The following is a 25,099-nucleotide window of genomic DNA, read 5'->3' on the forward strand; positions in this document are numbered from 1 at the left end:
TCTGAGAAGAGGTTTAACATGGCTTTTTGTCTTCTTTCTCTTTAAGAAATTTGAAATCTAAAATAGAGAGTTTAACTCTAGAATTTAAATTATCTCTATTAATATCTATAAATAACTAGTTATAAAAATTGCTATAAAAGTAACTCTATTTCTTTTTCATAGACTGACTGCTAATGTTGTTTATTCTCCGTGATTTTTAACTTGCTGAGAAATGAGATACAAAAGACTGAAGATGAAGTTGGTGACTGATTTTTCTTTTTTTTTTTTTTTCATTTCCAGTCTGTTGAGACTGCATGTGAACATAAACAATTTTTACAGGATTATCATTTAGCTTCTCCATTTTACTATTTTGTGGGAATATTGTATGGAAAAAATGAAGCTAACTTCTTTCTGTCTAAAAGCATTGAACATTAACTGTATTCATGTATGTATTTGGCATAAATTATCATCCAGTCATTTTGTGAAACAGAAGATAGGGCTTTCGGCTATTTTGTCTCAAATCATAATTTGAATGTGATTTACATTTGAATTTTTAATAAGTGAGGCTTACTTGTGGAATATTGACAGTATAATATTAACTAATATTCTGGAAACAGAGACTCTATCAGCATCCTCCATTTAATTTTAAAATTGGTTAAATGTGTTTTACTATAAGCTATCAAAGTAAATGAAAATGTAAAGGAAATCAGGAGTCCCTTATCGAAATTCATCCAGCTGGGAAATAGAGCTGAATGCATGAGGGTTGTGAAAGAATTATATGTCTACAATTGTGTGTATATGTATAACTATAGGTATAATGTATAACTATAGGTATAAAGATTTATATGTGTGTACATGTATATATAAATATAAGGGTTAAGAGAGCTATGGCAAGCTCATGATTAGCATAGATGTGAACGACATTGATTTCTGCTTGCTGCTGCAGTGGCTTTTGGTTAGCATGTCAAACCACTGTAACCAGTGCAAAATCTTTTAATTGCTTTACAGATTTATGTCTTTGTCATTTTCATCATGAGTAAACTGAGGGTTTAATGTTCATGAGGTCACCTTCTGCTGGCCATGGGAAGTGAAAGTTACTTTCAGTTACTTAGTGCAGGAATGTGTCCTCCGGATCGCATTGAGATCATCCACTCAGTAGCACCTTGAGAGCCCCTTCTCAAGTATATGTTGAGATGTACTCTGTGGGAACATTCTGAGTCTGATTTTGATATTCCTTCCTTCCTTTTCACAGAATCTAAAGAACTTGAAGACCAACCACGATGCTTTATTAGCAAAAGGTGATGAACTGAATGTTCAGCTTAAAGAGGAGCGGTTAAAGTCCTTCCGTCTTCAAAAAGAATTGCAGTCGGTAACTATTTCAAACAGTAGGACAGAAGAGGTGAGATTGTGTTCAGGAGATCTTGAATCTGCTTGAGCTACATATAGATAAGGGAACAGTTAATATGGGATACCTTTTAATTGTGGAAATGTGAATAGATGTTTCAAACACATTTAGCAGACTGACCTAGTGATATATATACTAGTGATCTATATGATTTTACCCCATAGCTTTGTTTGGGAAGACAGGTATCTGCCAGGGAAAGCTGGAGCTTCCCTTGGAATGGAGAATGTAAACCACCACCTCCCTTTTTCCAATTATAATTTTTTTCAGTTAAAAGCTTTTAGGCAAAAGATTTTGGAAATAGAAATAGCAGTTATTTACCAGTATGTATAACAAAGCAAACAAGAAACAAACAAAAAACCACAACTACAGCATTGATAACAAAACAGTATACCGAGAACTTCGAGGACTTTGCTTCACAAAAACTCAGGGCAGTTTGGTCTCAGTGCCTTTGTAGGATCCTCAAAACACCAAGTGGAAGCAGTGGAGAAGTCCCGGGCTGGTAGCTGGGATGGCAAGGTGTCCAGCAGGGTAGGGGGGTGCAGGGTCACTCTGTAGCAGACGAGCAGTGCCGACAAAAACTCTGACGGTGGGGCAGGGCTGGCCCAGCTCTCGCAGGGCAGCAGAGAAGCTCAGAATTCTAGGGCGAGCAGATAATGGCAGATTTCCCAGGACTGGACTCCTCAGAGACAGTGAACTCCTTCAGCAGGAGTACCAGCCCTACCCAGCGGCCTGAAGCTCAGTCCTTTACCTGCCTCAAACCCCCACCCCCCTCAGCACCCCTTTGTTTTGTTAAATAGTCTTAAGTATGACATTTAGTCTCATTGGTAACTTATGGGGAAAAATTCTTTAGAGTAAAAAGGAGCAAAACTCACCCCCCAACACCCCATTAAAAGAGAAAAGAACAGTGGCTGCTGCTTGCATTTGACAGAATATCAACCACACCTGATCCCTGTGCCACATAGTCACTGCACTGTATTTGGACATTATTTGAGGTTCAAGCATAGGATTTCATATCAATTCTGATACTGAACAAGTGATTTGTTTACTGAAAGAAAATCATACTTGGTTTATTGATAATAGCTTTTTTTAGTATTCTTTCAACCTGATTTAATTCCAGTACTTTATAGTACTGATTAGCATAGAACTGTATAGAACTGATTTAGCAGTTCAAGTTACTTCTGTTTTTTTGTCTAGAGGCTCTCGGACTAATGTCATTCACACTTAGGGCTGAAAATCAAGTGGTTTATTCCTCATTCTCTTCAATGCATGAGGAGTAAGAGTCTGCCGGCTTACTTGTTTTTCTGTTACATTTTGTAGTAAATTTAGTTTTGCCACCTGGTTTATCTATTTTTAATGTATTTTGCATGAACCAGGTTTACCAAGATTATCTCATAGATCCTTCCTCCAAACCTTTAAACTACTGTAATGCATATAAGTATCTTCTTGGTTATCTCATAGCTTTAAAGTTATGTCTTGCTTTAGCAAATATTTTGAAAACAAGAATATGTTGTTTATGATGTCAGTAATACACTTTGACTTTTAGATTTTTTTATATTATTTTGCATGTATACTCTGAGATTGGCTCTGTTGGTTAGAGTAGGGTGCTAATACTGTGAAGATTGTGGGTTTCATCCCCAAATGGGCCATTCACTTAAAAGTTGGACTATCAAGTCCTTGTGGATCTCTTCCAATGCAGGATATTCTGTGATTCTGACGTTGTATAAAAAAAAATAGCTTGACAATGCATACAAATAATTGACTATTTGTCTTCACACATTCATTGTAATTTCCTTTTGTGTCCAAATGAAACTTCCTTCTTTTTTTTTAGTTACAGGAAAGAATAAATGATCTAGAAAAAGAGAATGAACTCTTGAAGGAAAATTATGATAAGCTCCATAAGAGGTAAGTTATGGCTTCGGTATATAAAAAATCAGATTCCTGTCCTGTTGAATAGGTTTTCATACACTCTGTGCTGGAATGTGCATATTGAGTGTTCATGTGCACACATAAATACGTTCATGCTCGAGTTTATCATATCAGTAAGCACATATTAAAACATTCATGCTACTCTACCTGTATTTCATCTGTCCGGTTGAAATGGACCAACTTGTTCTAATACTCTTGAAACAGTAGGTTACTATTTAAAAAGTGTAATTAAAAATAAGTAGGAGTCACTTGATTTTGAACATAAATGAAGTAATTTCTTACGTGAATTTCTCATTATTTTCTGCAGAGTTATTGTTGAAAGAAAAATGCATCTAGGTAGATATATATTAATTTGGGTTTCTTTCATGTTTTGGAATTGTTTTTTGTTGGTTTTTTTGTTTTGTTTTGTTTTAACATAGAGGTGTTTAAATTTCTGTCTAAAGTTCTTCGAGCACTTCACAGTGAACCTTTATAAAGTCTGATATTTGGCAGCTTTTCCACTAATTTTGAGGTGTGATTTGTTTCTTTTGTAATAGCTATAATTTCATTTCTACTGATATAGAAAAGAGGTAATTTTTGCCAATTGCCACAAGCATATTAAAGAAAAAAATGACCTTCAGATGAACTTTTCCTTTATTGTGAAATTGTGATTTTTTGTGCTGAAGAAGGTTAGATAATAAGACATGTCTCAGAGTTAATAATTGTCTCCGAAAGTAGGTAAAATGCTTGATATTTTTTCTTGTATTGAAATTATTTCTCCTCTTTAAGTGTTTGACTTGTCAGTGGGATGTCTGTCAAAAAATACCAATGACTAAGCACAATGGGAGTGATACCAGATTTTGTCTATAGTGTTCTTACAAATTTTCTTTTACTTTTTGTACTATTTGTGGTGAAATTAAAAATTATAGAAGTGAAAAATGGTGAGTACAAGTAACTTAAACCAATTTTTTACTTGTGAGATGTAGCAGTTACATAAACACAATACTCAGAGGTTTTGAGTCAGGGTCAGCTGATAGGGTCAGTTGATCTGTTGTCTGTCACTTAAGTTCATTGTTGTAGATTTTTCTAAAATTTGATCATATTATAAATATTTATGATTATGATTTCTTTTTGTCTTTTATCATTATGTAGAAAAGTAACACAAATCAATTTATAATATTTCTGTTCTACTTAAGTCATAGAGAATTTAAGAAGATGTTAAACTAAGTAAATTTAAATCTGTTACTATGCAGTAACCTACAGTATGGCTGTTCTTTTATCTAAAATTATCTGTCTTTTCATACAGTCCCATTTAAATGTTGATTCACGTTTCATCATTCCATGTTGTGGTTTAACCCCAGCCATACCCCAAGCCCCTTGCAGCCCTTGCTCACTCCCCCACCAGCAGGCTGGGGAGAGAATTGAAAGGATAAAAGCTAGAAAAACTATGCAGTGAAATAAAGACAGTTTAATAGGGAAAACAAAAGCCATGCACACAAGGAAATCTAAACAAGGAATTAATTCCTGGCTTCCTTGGGGTAGGCAGGTGTTTTGCACCTTCAGGGCTCCATCATGTGTGACAGTGACTTGGGAGGACAAACACCATCATTCCAAATGTCTTCCCTTTCTCCTCCTTCCTCTCAATTTATGTACTAGAAAATATTACTTTGATCTGCTTTCCGAGCTGTGTCCCCTTGCAGTTTCCCACACCCAGCCCTCTCCTCAGGGCAGCACTATGAAAGCCAGAAAATGCCTTGGTTATCTCCAAACCCTCCTCAGCAGTAACAAAAAGATCTCTGTATTATCATCACAGTGTTCAGGACAAATCCAAAACACAACCGCATACCAACCACTAGGAAAAAAAATTACCTCTGCCTCAGACAAAACCAGCACGTTGATTAACAAGAAGAAATGGATAATTTCATTATAACATTTTCATTTCAGTTTCCCATTTTCACAATGCAACTGTACTGCAGATTACTTGTTGCTAGTGTTGGGTGCTAAGTGTCCACAGGTGCTAGATAATTAATACATCTTTTTAATAGAGGAAAAGAGGCACAAACCCATCCTTTGCTGAAGCTATTTTTGGGAAGTTGATAGCAATTTTGCCGAAGCAAAGACTGCAGAACTGCACTTGAAAAGTTTGCAAAGAACAAGTATGAATTTGTCAGTTGACTCTTATTATTTACTCTTTGTCCAATAAAGCAGTACATTTTGATAAAAGGTTTGGAGGAGTGGTTTTCATATGACCTTGTAATGCAAATCTGGCAATGCCTAAATTCCTCCAGAAGAAACAATGTGCAGTGTGGTTGACCATTATAGTTTATCCACATGGCTTCAACTCCAATGAAACACAGTAGGTGTGAAAGGCATCCGACATGAATCTTAAAATTCAAATTAAGAAAGCAACACAAGTGGACTTAATTCAAACCAACCAACATAAACGTAAGCAGTACATAGGTTTGAATGAAACCTGTCTTCTGAAATGTTCTTCATTTAAACTCTGAAATCTTGAACTGCTATCATTGTAACTCTTAATGGTTTCTCTGACAGTATAGTGTTCCAAAAAACTAAATTAGATGTAGCTACATTTTTATGTGAAGTTACTGTACTAAAGCTAACAAATGCATGTATAGTCGTCATTAAAACATGAAAACACTTTCAAAGTGTGAAAACTAAGGATATTTGATGTCTTTTTTGATATCATTTATTCTTTCTTCATGGGACCAATGAGACTTCAGGCAGTTAGAGAACACACTGTATATTTTCTGTACCGAGGCAGTATTATGGAATGATAGTGGATGCAGTACGTTATATTCCCTGCATATTAGCATCAAAATTATAGGAGAGTAAAATATATATTATTTTACTGCAGAACTTAGAAGCATTTCCTAAGTTCTTGCGTGCTGTAAAAGACAATCTGTCAAAGTGTAAGATGCTCTGTGCCTGGAGAAATGTATTAAATAGGTTCTTATACTATAAGGAAACAACAAAATAGGGGGAAATAAAACTGTTTTTAAGAAGAGCACAAATCTGGAATATAAATTGGTAATGCAATCCCTATACCTCTAGCAGGTGCTTCCAAATAGGGAAAGAGTCTCACTTTTCCTTTTGACATGTTAAGAAGTTAGCTGGAAAGTTCTGTCTATTTCTCTTTGTAATTGGCTCGGAACCAGCCCAGAAGTGTAGATTGGACCCTGAGAATGTTACTCAAAGATTGTTGTTTCACTCACTGGGCCAAGGGCCAAAAAGCCCACCTAAGCTATTATGCGCAAAAGAGAGAGAGCAATGGAACTCCACGCTTTTCACTTTTTGAGGTGCTGTAGCAAGCAAGAGTTCATCTCTGTGCTGTGCTCAGCTTTGTTTTGCCTTTTGTATAGTTTTCCATCTTTATTAAAACCCTTTTGATTTTTCAAGGCACTCGTGATCAGCCGTCTCGCTCATTATTATAGCCACGTTCTGCCAGGCTGGACCCTCAAGTGTGGGTGAAACCCATAATAAACCCTTGCCATATACTTCAGAGTCTATAGTTCATGCTGTAACAGTTTGTTTTCTTAAACCTTAAGGTCATTCTTCAAGTATTTTTGATGTAACTGCACTTAAAAGTACTCAGAACTACTGCATGTAGTCACCCATCAGAGCAGGGCATTCTCTTTGAGTCCTCAGGTACAGTCTGCAAAGCTCTGTGGGCTGCCCCTTCTGCAATATTTCTTTCTTCTTTGGTGTTTTTTTTGTTTTTGTTGTTGGTTGGTTTTGTGGGGTTTTTTTTGTTGTTGGTGGTGGTGTTTTGGCTTTTTGTTTGGTTTGGTGTTGGTTTGGGTTTTGTTGTTGTTGTTGTTGTTTTGTTGTTGGGTTTTGTTGTTGTTGTTGTTGTTGTTGTTGAGGCTTGTTATATAGCTCTGTGGGGGGAGATAGATGTCAAAATAGATTCCAGAAAAATTTTTAATACATGTATGTGTATATATATATATATATATATATATATATACACATATATATACATATATATATGTGTAAAATATTATGTTTGTTAACTGATGAGTTTCAGCAAAGGGAGTTGAGGAATTGACTCCTTTATTTAAAAAAAAAAACCCACAGTTTTATGATTTTTTCACAGAATATATAAGTGAATAAACTGGTTTATGCTTTGTCAAGATGGACATTTTTCCAGTCAGTAAGAATGCAAGAATTGAACAACAGTAATATGAAGAGCATAGCATTCACTGTCTTAAGTTACACATTGGTTTTTATTTTTACCTGCAAGGAGTTATACTGTAGATTATATAATACAATTACTTTTATTTGTCTGAGTTACACATTTTGTTCTGGTTTCAGCAGTTCTGATTCTTTATCCAGTCCTTGCAAACAGATTGGCAGTCTACAAGTAAATAATGTTAAAGGCAAAATAGTTATTCTAATTTATTTTCTCACTTTTTTTTTATTATTTCTTCAAGTAGAAGAAAGATTACTTTATATGTGCTTCTTAATCAGTAACAGAATTGTTATTTTAGAGTATTAGAATACTGTTGCCACATTGTGGTCAGCATTTCTTTGACTAGGCAACTGACTTTAGGTTCTGCATGTCTCAGAAATGTAAAAGAAATCAGGTGGATGATCCCAATTCTCTAGATTAAGACAGTTTGTATACAAAAGTTTTGTAGTTGTCGCTTACTGAAGTTTGTAGTTGTGGATTATTCTGGGATATGCATCTGAATTCATTTTCTAGTCCCACAAATGTTGCGTGCTATGAACTTGTTTTAACTTTGGATCTCTAAATTGAGGCCAGTTCCTTTGCTTATCCCACAAATCTTTCATGTTTTTTAACTGCGTGCAGCCTGAGAGAGCCACCTTGGTTTCAAGTGCAGCAGACCAACATGTTTACATAATTCTTCAGCCACGATGACAGTGGTCTCTGTGCTACATTTTTTCTTCATTGTTTTCTGGTGAAGCTGATTTCTAAAAGTTTTTCGTGTAACATATATTTTATCACAGTGTCTTCAGTCTGCCCCATGAACAGCAATGGAAATTAAAGGAACAGCAACTGAAACTGCAAATTGCTAAGCTAGAGACGGCTATCAAAACTGATTTAGCAGACAAAAATGAAATCCTTGACAAGATCAAAGTAGAAAGAGGTATATTTTTCAAAGAACTAGTATTTTCTCGATATGTGACGTTACACTCATGTTGGAGTTGAGGTATACTGCCCAGAATAGAGTAGTTCTCTTGCTGGTATGTTCAAAGCTGCATTTTAAGTGTACATTTGCTAAATATGGCTCAGTTGTAACTATCAAGTGCAAAAATTGACCCAGTACAGAATATGGGCTGAATGAGGCTCATGTAATTTCAGCTGCATTCATTCTTCATCTGTTTGGTTCATATTTACTCTTTATTCAGTATTTCTTCTCTTCTCTACACTGAAAATTCTTATGAAAAAAAACTCCTGTGACAATCTCTCTCAAATTATAAACCACTATTCTGTTCACTGTACAAAGCTACATGAAGCCCACATAGGCCCTTGGTGACGCTTGTCTTTCAATTTGATTAATTCAGAAATTCTTTGTATTTTCAGTGTACACTGAAAATAATTTTTATTTACACCATCGTACATTTAAAATAACACTGTTTTCTTTTAATCTAATGAACAGATTATTTCATGTGCATTTTCTTCATGATGTAGGGTTGATTATTTTCTGCTTACCCTTAGTGAATACTTAGTTTGCAATCTTTATCTCAACACTGATTACTGCAGTAATATGAAGTTTACAAAAGACAATCACAGGCAGAAAGTGAAAATATTTAGTTAGGAGTTGATTCTTCAAATGTGTATTTTTAAGAGGTGCATTTCTGTGAACAATTTAATGGAATGAAGTGGGCCAACTTGTTGTAAATAATTCTTATGATTATGGCTTGAGTTCAGCATGTGCTTACCATTAGGATTCTCAATATTTCTGCTGAGTTAAAATACCAGACTCAATATTTAAATATTTAATTTGACCACAGCAAGTGTTTGCAAAATTAGCCTTAACTTGTACTAAAATAAAGATGCCTTAAGCTACACTATTATGAAGTTATGACATGCTAACAGTTGTTCCTCGTAGCATGATTATGAAAAAGCTGGCATTCCATCTTCTTTCCTTCCTGTGGGCATTACGTTTAATTGTCAAATGTTTACCATCCCTTCCACAGGTAGCTTGTTGTACTGCTAAACTGAAACACACCGTGAAACACCCTACTCTTCCGATTTGTAGTGAATTGACTGCAGCTGAAGTAGATGTACTAATATCCTTCTAGGCCTCTGTATCTAGGATTTGATTACAGCTCTGTCTTTCATGAAACATAGTCAGTATAACTTTCTTCGGTCATGTATTTCAGAGTATCTGCCTTTTCTGCACATTGCTGTTTGAAGTTCAGTAGGAGAATTGAAATAAATGCTTGTCTGAACATACTGCCTAGAAGTAGCGTAGAAATAATGTCTTGTCTACTCTTTCTAGTTTGGCATATGAATCTTTTTCCTAAACTTCTTTTCCAGGTCTAAGAAAGATGGTAAAATAAATGAAGCCTTGAAATTTTTTAATGCTACAGGACAGCAACATCATCTTGACATTTTCCATGTCTTCCTTCTGTATTTCCCTGTTAGAATGACCCTTTAATTTTATCTAAATGTTTTACTAATATTTTTCTGGCCATAACATCATAACGTGCTTTGTAATACTTAAAAGAGATGTATTCACACAGAATACAGAGTAACACTCTAACTATGCTTACCTTTTCTTTTCTTAATATGGTACTTGCAAAAGCTATAACACTCTTCTACTAGCCTCATTTCCGTTAGACATTTATTCTTGTCTTACCAGTATTTTCCACGTTCTCAGCTATAAATTACAATAGCTGTTTGGTTCATGTTCATTAAAGCTTACTAACAGTAGTGTTTCATGCAAGTTTTAAAAGACTGAGATAAGCTAATACAAAATCTAATTTGAAACAATTCCTATAGCAAGGATTGTTGTCACTCATAAATTCATGCAGTGTATGTATTTACTTAGTTATGTCTATTTAGTTATGTCTCTTTTTATTTTACGTGAATAAAATCTCATGCATTGCTGCGTTTGTTGTTCTTGCAGTACTGATTTACAGAGTACACTATTTACTAAATACAATTTTTTTATAGTTGTCTTAATACAGAAGTATGTATTGTGTCAGTGAAAGTTGATGTGCTGCAAAAGTTAACCTTGTCCTAACCAGAATATGGATATGAAGATTTCCACATACAAAATACATTCGTTTCTGCATTTTGCAATGAAATTTTCATACATATATTAATATTAAAAAATCGAGTTTGTAATTTTTTTAAACTATGTTTAATTAAGTGTAATATTTTGTTCTTCTATATCAAGATCAAAAGGAAAAGCTAATGCAAGACAACAAAGACCTGCAGTTACGCTACCTGGAACAAAAGGAACAACTAGATGAACTGAAAAATCAAGTGAAGCTTTTGACGAAGGTTAACTATCTTTTTGTTTCAAATATGAGAAAAAAAACCCTCTGTGTTTTATGCATAGTGGAGATACTTCTTGAAAGTCAAAGAATATAGAAAAATAAGTGTTTGTTTATTCAGGCTATATAGCAAAATAACATTTCTAGTGAGAATGTATCTTGTTTTTCTGAATGAGTTTCTTCGATTCACATCTGATAACACCTTTCCATTAATTTTCAGGAAAGTGATGTTGGTGTGGCAGAACGTAATGAAACCCTCTTCCTTATAAAGGTAACTTACAAAGAATGAGGGTTTGGAACTCGATGATATTTTGGATCCCTTTCAACCCAAACCATCCTAGAATTCTGTATCTTGCACTCTCTTATTTTCTCGTTTGTGCCAGGGGTTTTTGTTTGTTGGTTGGTTTTGTTGGGTTTTTTCTTCCTTTGTTAAACCCTCGGCTGACGATTAAATACTTTCTACACACCTGGAATTTTCAAGGGTTGAATTATTTGAGCATCTTTTGGTAGTTGTAATGCCTCAAGCTCAAATGTGTGCTTTTGTTGTTTTTTAGTTACAGTTAATCATAATGGAAGACTAAAAATTTGCCAGAATTAAATCTTAATTTATGTAAATAATTAATTATAACATCAAAAGTTAATTAAGTCCAATTCACAGCCATATTAAAAAACCTTAGTTGTTCTCAGTTATGTGACTTCTCATGGCATCTTGTTATCCCTATAATGTTTACTAAAACCAATTTTGTTTATAAATTCTATAATTGATGCAAGTATACCATAAGCATGAAAGTTCCAATATGTAGTATAGCAATGCTTAGCAACTTCTTTTTGTTTATTAAAACAAAAACAAAAATACTCAGAAAATATTCTGTTCTTTTTTTCTCTTGCACAAATTAAAAATGGAGTGAGAGGAAGAAATCAGTGAATAAATAATTTTGCAGTGTTTCCACTGTTTGGATAACTTACGTTTTATTTTCTTGAGGAGGAGTTTACTGTAACAATAATTATATAATGAAAAAAAAATGGATAAAATACAGAAAACCTCAATGAAGATTAACTCCCCATTATTAATAACAGAAGGAATGTCGACTTGAGAATAATAATTCAGGGTTTGTACATTTATGGAGGCAGGATTATTAATTGTGAGAAAGGCAAATATATCTGTTTATGTATAGACAGGATAGACAGGCGTGATTGCTTCTGAATATCTGATACATTTTAATTAGTTCCTGATAAACCTGAGATTACATTGCTGGAAACAATCCTGACACATACTAGTCTATCTCATGCCTATTTTTGTGTTACCATGTGTTTAAAGTTTATAAAGTTCTGCTTACTATCTTACTGTTGTACCAAAAAGATATGCCCGTGTTGCATTTATCCAGCACAAATACATGTAAATATTTGGCAAAAGTCTTTTCTAGTAATTTTTCCAATGTGCTCCAGGATCAAAAGCAGCAAAAGAATGTGGACCTTCTGTTCTTGGAAAATGGGGAAGATGATATCCATAAAGATTTACAATACTCCATGCAGGAGCTGCAGTTAACACATGTGGAAACAGTGCAAGAGCTTGAAAAGACAAGGAATTTGTTACTTGTGCAGCACAAAATTAGCAAAGATTACCAGGTACTAAACTCTACTCACAGTAGAAAATAGCATGATAATAGCATTTTAACCTTTGTAGCTCTGACACTTGTAATAATTAAGACTTGCAAATTCAACAACAAAGCCAGTCTGTGCATAGGGAACCAACCTTAAAATCTGCTGTTGCTGAAAGTATTTATTGTTTTAAAACGTGTGATCCAAGTGACTGTAAACTGTAGTCTTCTAGCTCATCCTGCCCTTAACTTGGGATTATCTCTGAGCTCCTACCAGGTCTTCACCGGTATGATAGTAAATGTGCTTACCAAATAAGCTTCCTTTTCCATACCGCTCTGCTTTCACTGTCTCCTTTCTACTTCCACTGTTGGAGTACTGCAGATCATATTTTGACTTTTCATTAATTTAATTAGCATTTAAAATACCAAAATCAATAAAGAAAGGGTTAGGCATATTGTCCTGAAACCAAAGCTACTGTGTTTTTCCTCATGATGTTTTTGGATTTTGCTGAAATTAGAACTGATTTGTTGTATGATAAATGAAAAACTGCTGCTATTTTATTTTCTCAGATCTAACTGTATTTTAACTTGTAGCCAAAAACATGTGCAACATCAGTACAGACCATCCCCTCAGAAGTTCTTTTTACATACAATTTCTTTCAGACTGAAGTAGAAACAATAACAAGAAAGATGGAAAGTCTTCAGAAAGACTATGAGTTAAAACTGGAACAATATACCCATCTTCTCGATATTAGAGCTGCACGTATCAGAAAACTAGAAGGTATCTTTAAATTATATTATATTTTTTTAATATATATTTTATCTCTTTTGAATTACAGTTGTGAATTTGTTCTCCAGTTGAAACTCTTTTCCATTCCTAAAACTGGTAAAGGTCAGTTCTTTCACTGAAGGGTATCTATTCCAGTTAATTTTCATTGACTTAAATCCAACAAAGTGTTTTTATACTTCAGCTATTGCTGAATAAGATAAAATAAAATGTTTGTTGCTGAATAAAATTACCAAACTTGGGGATTTTCTAGAAATCATACATTTATGATCAGCTTTTTACTTTGCAGTACTATCATTACAGAATCACTTTGTGTTACTAAAATCCCTCAAGTTTTGTTATAATATACTAACCTAGTATTTAAACAGAATGAATTTGAAATATTTTTAGTGGCTTCACTAAAGGTGCATAGGCAGCCTCAAATAGGATATTTTGCAAACACCGATGTTGAAACAATTTTCACATTTTGTCTCCAAATTGCATCTACTGCATCATGGTTTATGTCCTAATTCTGTAAGCATGTATTTTGATTTCTTAGAATCATACAATCCCGGAATGGCTTGGGTTGGAACCCATCTTGTTCCAAATCCCTGCTAGGGGCCAGACACTTTCCCACTAGAAGGGTATTCAGAGCCCTATCCAACCTGTGTTAATCACTTACTAACCACTTACCACCTGGGGCTGGGAAACATATGAAGGTCTTTGCTGATAGTTCTATCCACTCAAGATATAACAGACGTTAAAAGTCAAGTGTATTGTTTCTTTCTCTGGCAAATTTAGATTAACTGTACAAAAATATGCATCTTAAATCTCTGTTACGTTTGCACAGCGATACTTTCTTTGGATATTGCATAAGACTTCTGAATTTTTGCTTTTTCTCCCTTATAACTTGATAATAACTGTTAGGAGCCTGTATCTCTGTATACTGAGGAAGCTCGTTGAGGAAACACTCTTGACTGTTGTCAGTATGCTCAGCGGGCATTCAGTGTATGAATGCTTTTTGGTAATGCCATTATGAAAGTAACATTATTAATGTAATTAAATTATGCTTTTATCCTTTGTTCTCAGTCATTATTGTATTTGATTTTTTTAAAGGACAGTCGTATTATAGCTCTATTTTATCTGTTGCAGCCCAACTAAGAGACATTTTCTATGATACAAAACCACTTAAGTCCAGACCAGAAGTATTGCCAAGTGATCCAGTGGGTGGATTTGTTGAAACTGTTCATTTAGAAAGAGGAGAGAACCTGTTTGAAATTCATATCAGCAAAGTCATCTTCTCTTCTGAAGCTGTGCACACTTTTGGTGACTGGGAACCTGCAACCTTTTGTACTTACGCATTTTATGACTTTGAACTTCAGATAACTCCAGTAGTTCATGGGAACACCCCATCATATGACTTCACTTCTCAGTTTCTTGTGCAGTCTGATGACATCTTCTTTCACTATATACAGGAAAACAGCATCACACTTGAGGTTCATCGTGCGTATGGCATAGATTATGAAACAATTGCTTCTTGTCAGCTTAAGTTCCATGAAATCTTGGAAAGCGATGGCAAGATCTACAACACAGCAAATTTAGTTGGTAGTTAATATATTACAAAGTATTCTGTTTCATTATGTATCACTGTATTGCAAGTGATAAATAATGCATATTTGACCAAAAATGAATTTGTGCATTACTATTTCAAAAGGAAAAAAAAGTGTTTAGAAGAATGCTATTTTCTGTTGGATGTGCAGTGTGTTCTTGTGATTCTGCCAACACTTGTGGAAAGCTGGGATGGGTGCAATTTTGTCCATAATGACTTAGAGCCGCAGGGTAAGAGGGAAAAAACCCAAAACAAGAGGCACCCCCACTTTGCCCACAGAACATCAGTGCTTTATGTCTGGCCAGAATGTCAGAAGTATATCCTCATGCTTGTTTCTTATCAATGAACATAGGAAGAAATGGTGTAATCTGAACTGATAAAATAAAGGTCACCATATAATAGTGGAAAAGGTACAAATTATGGCGATTATGATTAATAATATTTCATATGGTAGCATAATCTAGGAGAGTGTTTATGTACATTTTGTGCATTATTTTAGGCACATTCATATTCTTTATGTTAAAATAATTTTAAGGTATCCTGGACAAGACACTTCTAAGAAGTATCGAATGTTCTGTGCTGCTTTTTCTTCTAGAAACATTTTGTCAGATCAGCATGTTCACTGACTTCTTAGCTGCCCACTGTTGTAGGGAATCTCGTTTAATAAGGCATTGAAAAGTGGTATTTTCACGAGTAATTAAAATTGCATACCACTTTTTGGGATTCTTCTAACTGTTGACATACAAAACTGTCCTAACCATTATTGGCTTTAAGGAGATAAAAATACTAAACTTTGATTTGACCTTGTAGTAAATATGTAAGTAGGGAAAAAAGGTCATGTTTTGATTTTGGATTGTACAAGGGGAGCCTGAGTTGTTGTTTCCGTTTCTAACATGAACTACAGATCTCCCATCACAAGCACTGGTGCATTGCATAGGCACGGTCTTTAATTTCTGGCTGTTTTATAAAGCTTTGGTTTTTTTCCTAGCTTTTGAGTAACATACCTTTATGCTGAAAAGAAAATTAATGCAATCCCCTGTTTATTCCTTAGGAAAACCAGGACATATTCAAAATTATGGTACCGTAGAATACTGGATCAGGTTACAAGTTCCTTTGGACCAACCTATTATTCCCTACAAACAGAGATCAAAGGCTCCGGGATATGTAACACCCAGTTTTAGGGAACATGAACAACCATCCAAGGTATGTTTGCGTCTGTACTTCATAGAGAGAATTACTTCATGGAGAAAAGAAGCTTCAGGGTGACCTAACTGCAACCTTCCGGTACCTGAGGAGACCTACAAGATGAATAGAGGCTTTTTTACAAGGGCATTGGAGAAGGGGGAATGACTTCAAACTCAAAGAAAGTTGGTTTAGATTAGAAGGCAGAAATTCTTAATAGAATCATAGAATAGGCTGAGTTAGAAGACACCCATCAGAATCATTGAGTTGAACTCCTGGCCCTGCAAAGACACCCCCACAATCCCACCCTGTGCCTGAGACTGTTGTCCAAATGCTCGTGTAGCTCTGGTAGCCTTGGGGCCATGACTTGGAGAGCTTGTTCAGTGCCTGACCACCCTCTGTGGAGAGAACCTGTTCCTGATGTCCAGCCTGTCCCTCTCCTGACACTGCTCCAGCCATTCCTTCAACTGGCACAGCTTGCCCACAAAACCTGGGGCTGCACCATCCCTGGAAGTATCCAAGGCCAGGTTGGACAGGGAATGGAGCACCTGGTCTGGTGGAGGATGTCCCTGCCCAGGCAGAGAGTTTGGGACTAAATTTTAAGTTCCCTTCCAATCTAAGTCTTTCTGTCCTTCTGTGATAGTTTTGATAAACTGCTCAGTTCTTTCTTTTTAAGTTCAAATAGCTTAGGTCAAGTCTTGATATGTTCAAAGTGCAGTAAAGTTAAAGATTCTTGAACTGGGAAATACGTCAACAGTTTTTCATATAAAGAGATCAAGAACCAGTTGCATTATACCTTTCCTGAAGAGGCAAAGTCTTAAACTTAGTTATTTATTTTTACTGAAATTCTGACTAGAACATTTGGCATTATATTTCATTTTCTTGAGCTGTAAGTGACAGATGTTTTAGCATCATACTCATAAATTTTAAACCAGCTAAGTGTCGGATCCACAGAATGGGTGAAGCAGTTGTTCAAAAAGGTCTTGAAGTCCTTAGCACTGGAGTATTACGAGATTGAGATTCCTTCACATTGGATTTTTTTACTGGGTTTTTTAGCTGGATATTGAATAGAATTTTGACAATATAATTCATTGTACAATCACATTTAAATAAGGGCCACAGAAAAAGAAGGGACTTTCAACATCTTTAACAGTTGTTAAAAAGATAAAAGCAAACAGGTTGAAATGTATAAATTAAAATACTAGCATTTTTAGCGGGCTTTTTTTAAACCTCAGCTGTTTAAAATACCCTATGTCTGGATTAACTCTCATGTTTTATATTATTCCATCATGGAAATTTATGTTATATATAGAATCTCCATAGGTTCCATGATGTAATCTGAGAAGCATGTTGCGTATGAGTTCTATTAAACTATGTCTGATTAGAATTGAGTTTCGTGCTGTTAGATTTGGCTTTGAAAAAAATCAGGGTTCCTCATAATTTACTGTAAAATAAGATGGCAATAAATTATCTTCAATGTATTTGTTTATTGCAGACACCAACACTCAAAATGAAGCAGCATGCAACTCAAGCACACAAGAGAGTCTCTTTTCTGGATCTCAGTACAATACAGATGGCAGTAAGTTCTAAGTATTTCTGTCATGCACAGTGAAGCATGAAAGGTTATTTATGGCTCCGTAGGGACAATTTGGAGGACTAATAATCAAGAACACTGTATTATTTTAGCAGCACAATACTGGGTTGTCCCAGGCAACGAATGATAGCATGGTACTGCATATAGGTGGGAGATGCAATACAGTGATATTTGTGTGACTCCCTCAGAACTGCTTGATATCCTCCATAGTTTACAAGCTTCAGTTTACGCTGGCTTAGGGCAGATTCTAACAGAACCAATCAGCTTGCTCTGCACTGTGTTTCTCAGCTCTCTGTGTCCTTCAAATGTCTTTCTACAGTGTGCCACTTGCACTGCATATAAATGGCTCTATAGAAACCAGATCCAGACAGATCCTGAGTGTTGGACTAAGTAGTCACCTCTAAAATGAGGTTTCAGCTGAGATTGCACACATTCTGAAAATAATTATACTTCTTAAATTGGGATGCACTGTCATATGTACATCCTCCCAGAGCCTAAGAGTCTGCATGGAACTAACACAAATGTATTTCTGCATTGTGTAAATTTTCATATGAAATAATTTGCATCCAGAGAACTAAGAACAGGTTGCTTTTAGTCTTTTAAGTAAAACCAGTAAGTAGGTTCTTCAACAGGGAATTATAAAAGGTTATGTTTATATATTACATATAATACTAATAATATTGCATTAATTAAAAACTAGTTGTGGGGGTTTTTCCTTTCATAAATTTTATTCTTTGAAAGGTTAACATCAATTTTCGATTAACAGGTTCTGTTACTGTTTAGTTTAACTAGAACATCATTGAGAGCTATACAGTATAGACTGGAAATAAGAAATGAATCTGTTGCATTTATTAACATAAAAAACCAAAAATATAATATAATCTTTTGAGAGCTTAGATAGGAAAAGCTGAAATGTTAGCCGGATAGTTACACACACAAAATATCTTCAGCTGTCCAAACAGTAACATTTCAAACTTTGACGATTTTTCACAAACTAGGATTTTCTAAGTGAGACAGCTACTTGGTCTCCATCAGAAGTCTTCATTGCTGGGCTGGCAGCTCCTCTGGCTGTTTTAAAAATCTAAACCTCATTGTGTGGTTAAAGGCAAAGTACTATTAGGCCTAAATAATGAAACAGCTGGGCCTTCTCTGATATCTAAGTCTTGTGATGAAATGGCAAGAAAGTGTCCATGCAAGGAAAACATGCAAGTTGGACAGATTGAAACGGGAAATCTGTTTAATTTTCCAGATAATTTTCTGAATAGCAGAAAATCTAATTCTTATTAAAAGTTCTTGTCAATGTGATACATACTGAAGCAAATAGAAAAGGAGACTCACTAAAAAGTGAGATGAATGTTTCAACTAACCCAAACTGCTTATAAGAATTGTCCCGCCTCATATGTAGAAGCTATAGCACAGGGTGGTACCAGTGATGCTAACACAGGGAAGCAAAGGAGGACATTATTTCCTGTCCAAATGCTTCTTCACCTGTAAATCTATACCTACTTTCGTGTATTAATTGTCTACTATATGTTAAAGGCTTCCCCTTGTTTTATTTCTTACTTAAGGCACTGTATTTGAAAATAATATGGAATTACTTTACCACTTAAAATGCAGTTCCACAGGGTTCACTACAATTATAATAATGACTTAACTACAGATTAGAGATAGTAACATTCATACCAAAATCAACTCACATGCACACAGATAAAATTACATGCAGGCCTATGTGTGTAAATTTAGCTCTCAAAAGTCTGTCTTGGGTTCAGTGACATACTTGCATCTAATTCCTTTGCATTTCCCAGCTGGCAAGGCTTGCACCTCTAAGAATGTGGAAATGTGTGGTATCAGCCCAGGCCTCGTTGTCAGTGACAGTCTTTCAGATATCACAAACTTGAGGGTTTGCAAGCTCTGAGAGGCCCCAGGCAGAGTGGGCAGTGTAGTGGAGCCACTGCTGTCTGGAAGAGCTCAAAGCGTCTCACTCAGGACTGCTGTTTATAGGGTTGCAAGATGATTTGTGTTGGTCATCAGTTTCCCTCCTGGCCAAAACACGAATCAATTGCTCCTGGTCTTTTTTCCCAAAGTGCAGCAGCAATGATACCGTTACACTTGGGCTACAATGCAGGTAAACGGTTTACTGAGGCTGAAAAAGACAATTGTTTATCCTTTGTTTCCCATCTTGGTTAGGCAGCTGTTGTTTCTGATTGTGCTCACTTATACCATGCCAGAGCTCCTGGTATAATCCAGCAGTGCCTCATGATTTACCTGAAAGGGTTGAGACACTTCATTACTCAGCTGGTTCTGTTAAGGCTTTTAAGAAGTGACTGAGATCACAGAGCAGGACTGAGGATGATACACTTGCAGATGATGTAGGAGGGATGCACTACCACAATATGTAGCATTTCGAGGAGAAGAAAAGAATTAAATATTGTACTTTGTATTGGCCCAATTGATTGTAGAAGTAAGTTGTGGCAGATTGACAAACTGTAGTTTCTGTTAGTCGTATACTGTTGTTTCTAGTGATATAACACAGTATTTAATCACTGACTCTTACCTTCCTTTTTCTTTCCTACTTTAAGGCTCATCTGGGGCTTTGATTGAGAAAAGCCTCTTTTTGACCATATCAGGTGGTATTGGTTGGTTGGACTAATCAAAAAATGTTCTCTCTGAAACTTTGATCCACAAAGTGCAACTCTGTCACTGAAGGAATTAAGAAGAATGGCCAAATATTGTATAAAACACAGTAGTTACGACACATCTATAACAAAAAGCAACATAAGGCACATAAAGTCAGTTTTCTATGTCTTGAAAACTTCTAGGATAACCTTGATTTGTAGAACAAGGCTCTATTTTGTTTGTTAACATTGCTTTTCTTTGTGTGGCTCCAAATGTGTTAGATCAGAAATAATTCTTCAGGTCCAGTTCTGAAAAGGTCTGTGGACAGCTGAAAGTTTTTTCATGGATTCTGAGGGTGGGAGGTGAGGCATCAGTGCCTCTCTGAAAAATTCAGTCCTACAGGGGAATTGTTGGATAATAGATAATGCACAGGTAATGAAGCACTGCCAATATTCATGGAAGGTGCCTTGTCTGTAATGCAGTATCTACTGGTGAGGTATTATTCTGTGTAATTGAACTCAAAGAGAAGGAAAAAAATAAGATTATTTCAGAATGCATTGTGCACCATTTTACCTTAGATGACATGTTTATACTGTGTAGTAAAAACTGATTCTGTTTTTATATTATATTGATTTGCTTTTGAGACAGAAAATACTGTATAATTTAAGTTAGAAAATCGTTAACTGAATAAGATGGTGGTGGTGTTTTCTATGTGTTTTGGGTTTTTTTCAAGACTGAGTCTTGCAGAATTTGTAAAAAAAGATTAAATATAAATGAATCTGGAAAGTGTAAAATTATTATAATTATTATCATTTCACAAATACGCTTAGATAAATGCCTTTCTGCTGTATATGAATTATATGTTGCAGCAGTTGACACCTTCTCATTGTTTCCTGCACTGCATAAGCAACACAATTGTTAAAAGGCTCTGGATAATGAACATGGGTCATAACTCTTCAAGATTGGAACTTCAGTAACTTCCGCTATTTAAGGAGTTTTTATAAAGACTGTAAGCTTATCTTTTTCTGTATCATGTGGGTACAGGAGGCTAAACAGCTGGCAGGTGACAAAGTGAAGGAGATGGCTGAAGAAATTCAGCAGGAAAAAGAAGAGCTCTCTCACCTGTCTGAGAAGCAGTTGGCTGACCAAACATTGATTGCTTCTAGAGATGAGACAGAATTAATTGAAGAATTGGAACCAGAAGGTAGAGTTCATTGTTATTAATAAGTAGCTGTATTTTCTGAAAAAATCTGTCTCTTTCCATTTTCCTAAGCATTTCTTCCTAGTAGTGGAAGCTCTTTCATTATGAGAAACTTAATTACATAAATTATATTCTGGTGTACTTTACAGCTGAAGCTGAGTGGTGGCTGTGTTTACTTCCCAAATGTAAACTATATTGTAATTGATTGCAAAAATCTGATATATGACTTAGATTCCTAAAATATTAAAGAAAACCTGGCTTCTATTTTAAATGTCTTCGTATTCTCCCTTAGAACTATGCTGTTCCAAAGACTGTTTTAATGAATATGCTCCTTTTGTCTGCAGATAACAGCCAGTGCTGATATTGGAATCCTTTCAGACAGTGAGAGGGCTCTAGTATGCCATATCACATATGTGACACTAAGCTGTTAGATTTATTTAAAGATTGTAAAAGCCAGGTCATCCTATTCTTCCTCCGAGCTTTAACTGTTTATTATGGAAATAACCATGTCCATGGTACCAAATTTAAAATAAAGGCAGAAGGAGAATGCTAAAATTGTATGTTTAGTTGTTTGCAGCTTTTGCATAAGAATTGATTAAAAAGATTGGAAAAACTTACTGAATGTTGATTTTGAATACCAGTTGTCTTTATAATTTGCTTCATGGAAAAAAATGCTCTAAAATATTTCAGAAAATAATGCACCTGCATACAGAACTACTTTTTACTAAAGAAAAAGGGTACATTCTTCTTTTACGTATGCATGGTATTAAATGAAGTCAGAGGAGATCAACAAATTCAGGCCATATTCCTAAATAAAGCTAGCATATTCATACTCCTAAAGTTAAATAAAGTTGTGCAAACTTAGTTCACTACAGAACTGACTCTATTCTCCACCTTGCATCTGGAAAATTTTACTTAAAAAAAAAAAAAACAAGCGAAAAAATACAGATTAGATGACTAAAGGTCATGGTTTCACAGTGTTAATCTCCTTCAAGGAAGAGACGATTACCTGGCACTTACTCTTTTCATAATAGAAAAGGAAATTTATTGCTATCAGATTTCTAACTACGTCTTAGGTGGTCTAAATTATAGTGGGTGTTACCTGCATTGATTTTTTTTTTTTAAGATCAAGAAGATCATCAAGAGGATGATGCTGTTGAATCAGTAAAGACGGACAGTGATGACTGTATTATTTCAAGTCCAATATCCACAAATATTAAACAGCTGAGTCAGAGTATACATGGCGATTATTTGGTAAGAAAAATATTTTAAGCCTAATGTCCTCTAAGAGTAGCTTTGCTATATCTAACATTAGTTTTCCATGAAGCTGTACATGTACAGTATCAAATCTCTTGACCTGTTCTTAAAACCAGCAATTCAGGACTTGAAGTCATACATACAAAATACCACAGCATAATGTAAGTTTGGAAAATTTACTTTGAACAGTATTTCAATAGGATAGTTCTAAAAAAAAAAAAAAAAATCACACTTTTAGATCTAACATCAACTGAACAATCTTAACCATAAAAGTAGTACTTAAACTTAACAGGCTTTCATGTTCTGCAATGTGATATCCTAGCGGTAGTTTTATTTTTTGAAGTGCTCTTTTCAAGGCTATGTGGTATCTTACAAAGAAACTAGCAACAAGAAATATATATAAGAAATACGACTCCTTTTTTTTAAGCTTTAGAAGGTACAGCTGGAAGAAGCTACATGTCTTCAGGTACAGTAGATTTGCTGTCACTTATACGATCTTCACTTATGTGATTTACAGTAGAAATGCTGTCACTTATATGATCTTCAGAAAAGTACAGAAGGTAATTTTGAGGATTGCATTATTTATATGTAAAATGTTAAAAAAATCCACCTGTAATTTTGAGAACTAAAATGAATACTGCTAATCACTATTAAGTCCAGCTATAATACAGTTGCTCTATACTTTTCTAGTCATCCTATATTATATTTTGTCAAAACTATTTGAGAACAATTCTGAGAGGATTTTGTATGCAGATTCATTTAATGTTCATCAGTTTCTACATCCCTCCATTGATCTGTTCTTCAGTAACAATATGCATGTTTGTGAATGGTGGATAACAACAGTAAAAGCTATATACAATAGTAAGGCAACATATGTGATAAAAGCTGGATTTTATAAATACACATTACTTGAAAAGCACTGCCTTTTATCTTTTGAGATAATTATCCTGCTGGTACTCAAATAGTGTAAATAAGTTTTGTGATTTTTGGAGATCATTGTGTTAATTATCCTATAAATCTGAATTGTATGCCAGGCTGGGTAAGTAATTTAAGGTCATAACCGGGTTTTAATGTGTGTTGCAGATTAGACAGTTTATTATTATTTCTTACATGTATTGATCATAAGGCATATCTAACAAATTTTCCTGTATCAAGCTATGTCACTTGCTTCTTTATTTTTTTCTTCTTGTATGTGATGTATGATTGATCATAAATTACTTAATTTTGTTTCATTTAATTTATAAATTTTAATATGAAAAGCATATTCAAGTCAAAGACCATCACTTTAATGATATTTGGTAGCAATTTAACTTACTAGATCTTAGGAAAAAGAAATTTGCTAAAGCTATTTACCTGTATTAGTAGAGACAGAATGGTGTGGAAGTTTTTCTTTCATCTCAGTAAAATTTCCATGAACCTGCTGAATAGTGAAAGAAAGTTATTGAAATATTGATCCAGATTTGGATTTTTAGTTAAAATGTCATAGGATACATAATAAAAGTCTTTCGAAAGGAGGCGGTAGAATTATATCATCAAATACTGAAAGGACTTTACAGCAGTGGAAATTGTTCCGTTGTGGTGGATATTTTTTACAGTAGGATACTTTGGCCTTTAATTTTGATTAATTCTATAATTTGCTCATCAAAATGTAAGCTATCCACCATATTTAATAAGAACATTAATTTGGAGTCCTGACTGAATATAGAAAGCTAATACTTTTAATGTGATTTAATACTTCAAGCAATTTAAGTTAGAAATAAAAATTGTCAAATATTTCCATTAGAAGAAATATTTTATAAAGTATGAAAAGAAAGTAATATATTGTAAAGAAATAAGGGGAAAAAAATCAACATTTCTGTTTCCATTGTGTTCTGTTTGCTCTTTGAAGAATATCATCATTGAAGGTACATATTCTGGTTTTGAAACCATAGTGAGTTTTCTTTCTTCTTTCTTATCAGAGTAACTTTGGGAAATATTTGTGACTCTTTCTCTTGAGTCTGACATGCCCACTTAAATAAGACTTACTAAAATTTATTTGTACATAAATATTCCAGACTTTGCAGAACAGCATGAAGCAATTTCATATAAGGAACAGAATAATGTCATTTTTGTTAAACATAATAAGAAAAGGGTCTGGTGAAGAAAAAATTGGGAGATTACTTTTATTGTCACATGTTAATTTTAACTTTTTAAGGTGTATTTGATCTAACTAGGAAAGTTCACAATTCGAATTCTTTACAAATAAATCACTTTACGTGCCTAAGAATTTTGTGATTTGATGGATTATTGAACTGGATTGATGTTATTGAACTGTTTGTAGTATAATCTGCAGTAGGTACGAACAATTCTCTTTTATTTGGAAAACTTTGGTACCTTGTGTTTCTGGCAGTATTTTCAGTAGTTGCAGGATAACTTTGCTGTGTAGGTAAAAATGATGACAGCTGAAATTTGTGGTTCAGAGGGCATTTTTACATGAAGATAACCAGCAGATTA

General features: G+C 34.7%; 1 protein-coding gene across 1 annotated transcript in view; it reads left to right on the forward strand.

Moving 5' to 3' along the window:
- Positions 1-25,099, forward strand: part of RPGRIP1L (RPGRIP1 like) — a 41,014-nt gene that overhangs the window by 10,356 nt on the left and 5,559 nt on the right. The window contains exons 8-19 of the mRNA XM_066333787.1: positions 1,232-1,378; positions 3,213-3,286; positions 8,282-8,421; positions 10,684-10,790; positions 11,004-11,054; positions 12,230-12,409; positions 13,045-13,162; positions 14,300-14,752; positions 15,808-15,959; positions 17,434-17,517; positions 21,193-21,352; positions 22,476-22,603. Coding sequence (XP_066189884.1) covers positions 1,232-1,378; positions 3,213-3,286; positions 8,282-8,421; positions 10,684-10,790; positions 11,004-11,054; positions 12,230-12,409; positions 13,045-13,162; positions 14,300-14,752; positions 15,808-15,959; positions 17,434-17,517; positions 21,193-21,352; positions 22,476-22,603 — 1,794 coding nt within the window. The remainder of the gene's footprint in view (positions 1-1,231; positions 1,379-3,212; positions 3,287-8,281; positions 8,422-10,683; positions 10,791-11,003; positions 11,055-12,229; positions 12,410-13,044; positions 13,163-14,299; positions 14,753-15,807; positions 15,960-17,433; positions 17,518-21,192; positions 21,353-22,475; positions 22,604-25,099) is intronic.

Source organism: Sylvia atricapilla, chromosome 21 (genome assembly GCF_009819655.1).
Source record: "Sylvia atricapilla isolate bSylAtr1 chromosome 21, bSylAtr1.pri, whole genome shotgun sequence".
NCBI lineage: Eukaryota > Metazoa > Chordata > Aves > Passeriformes > Sylviidae > Sylvia > Sylvia atricapilla.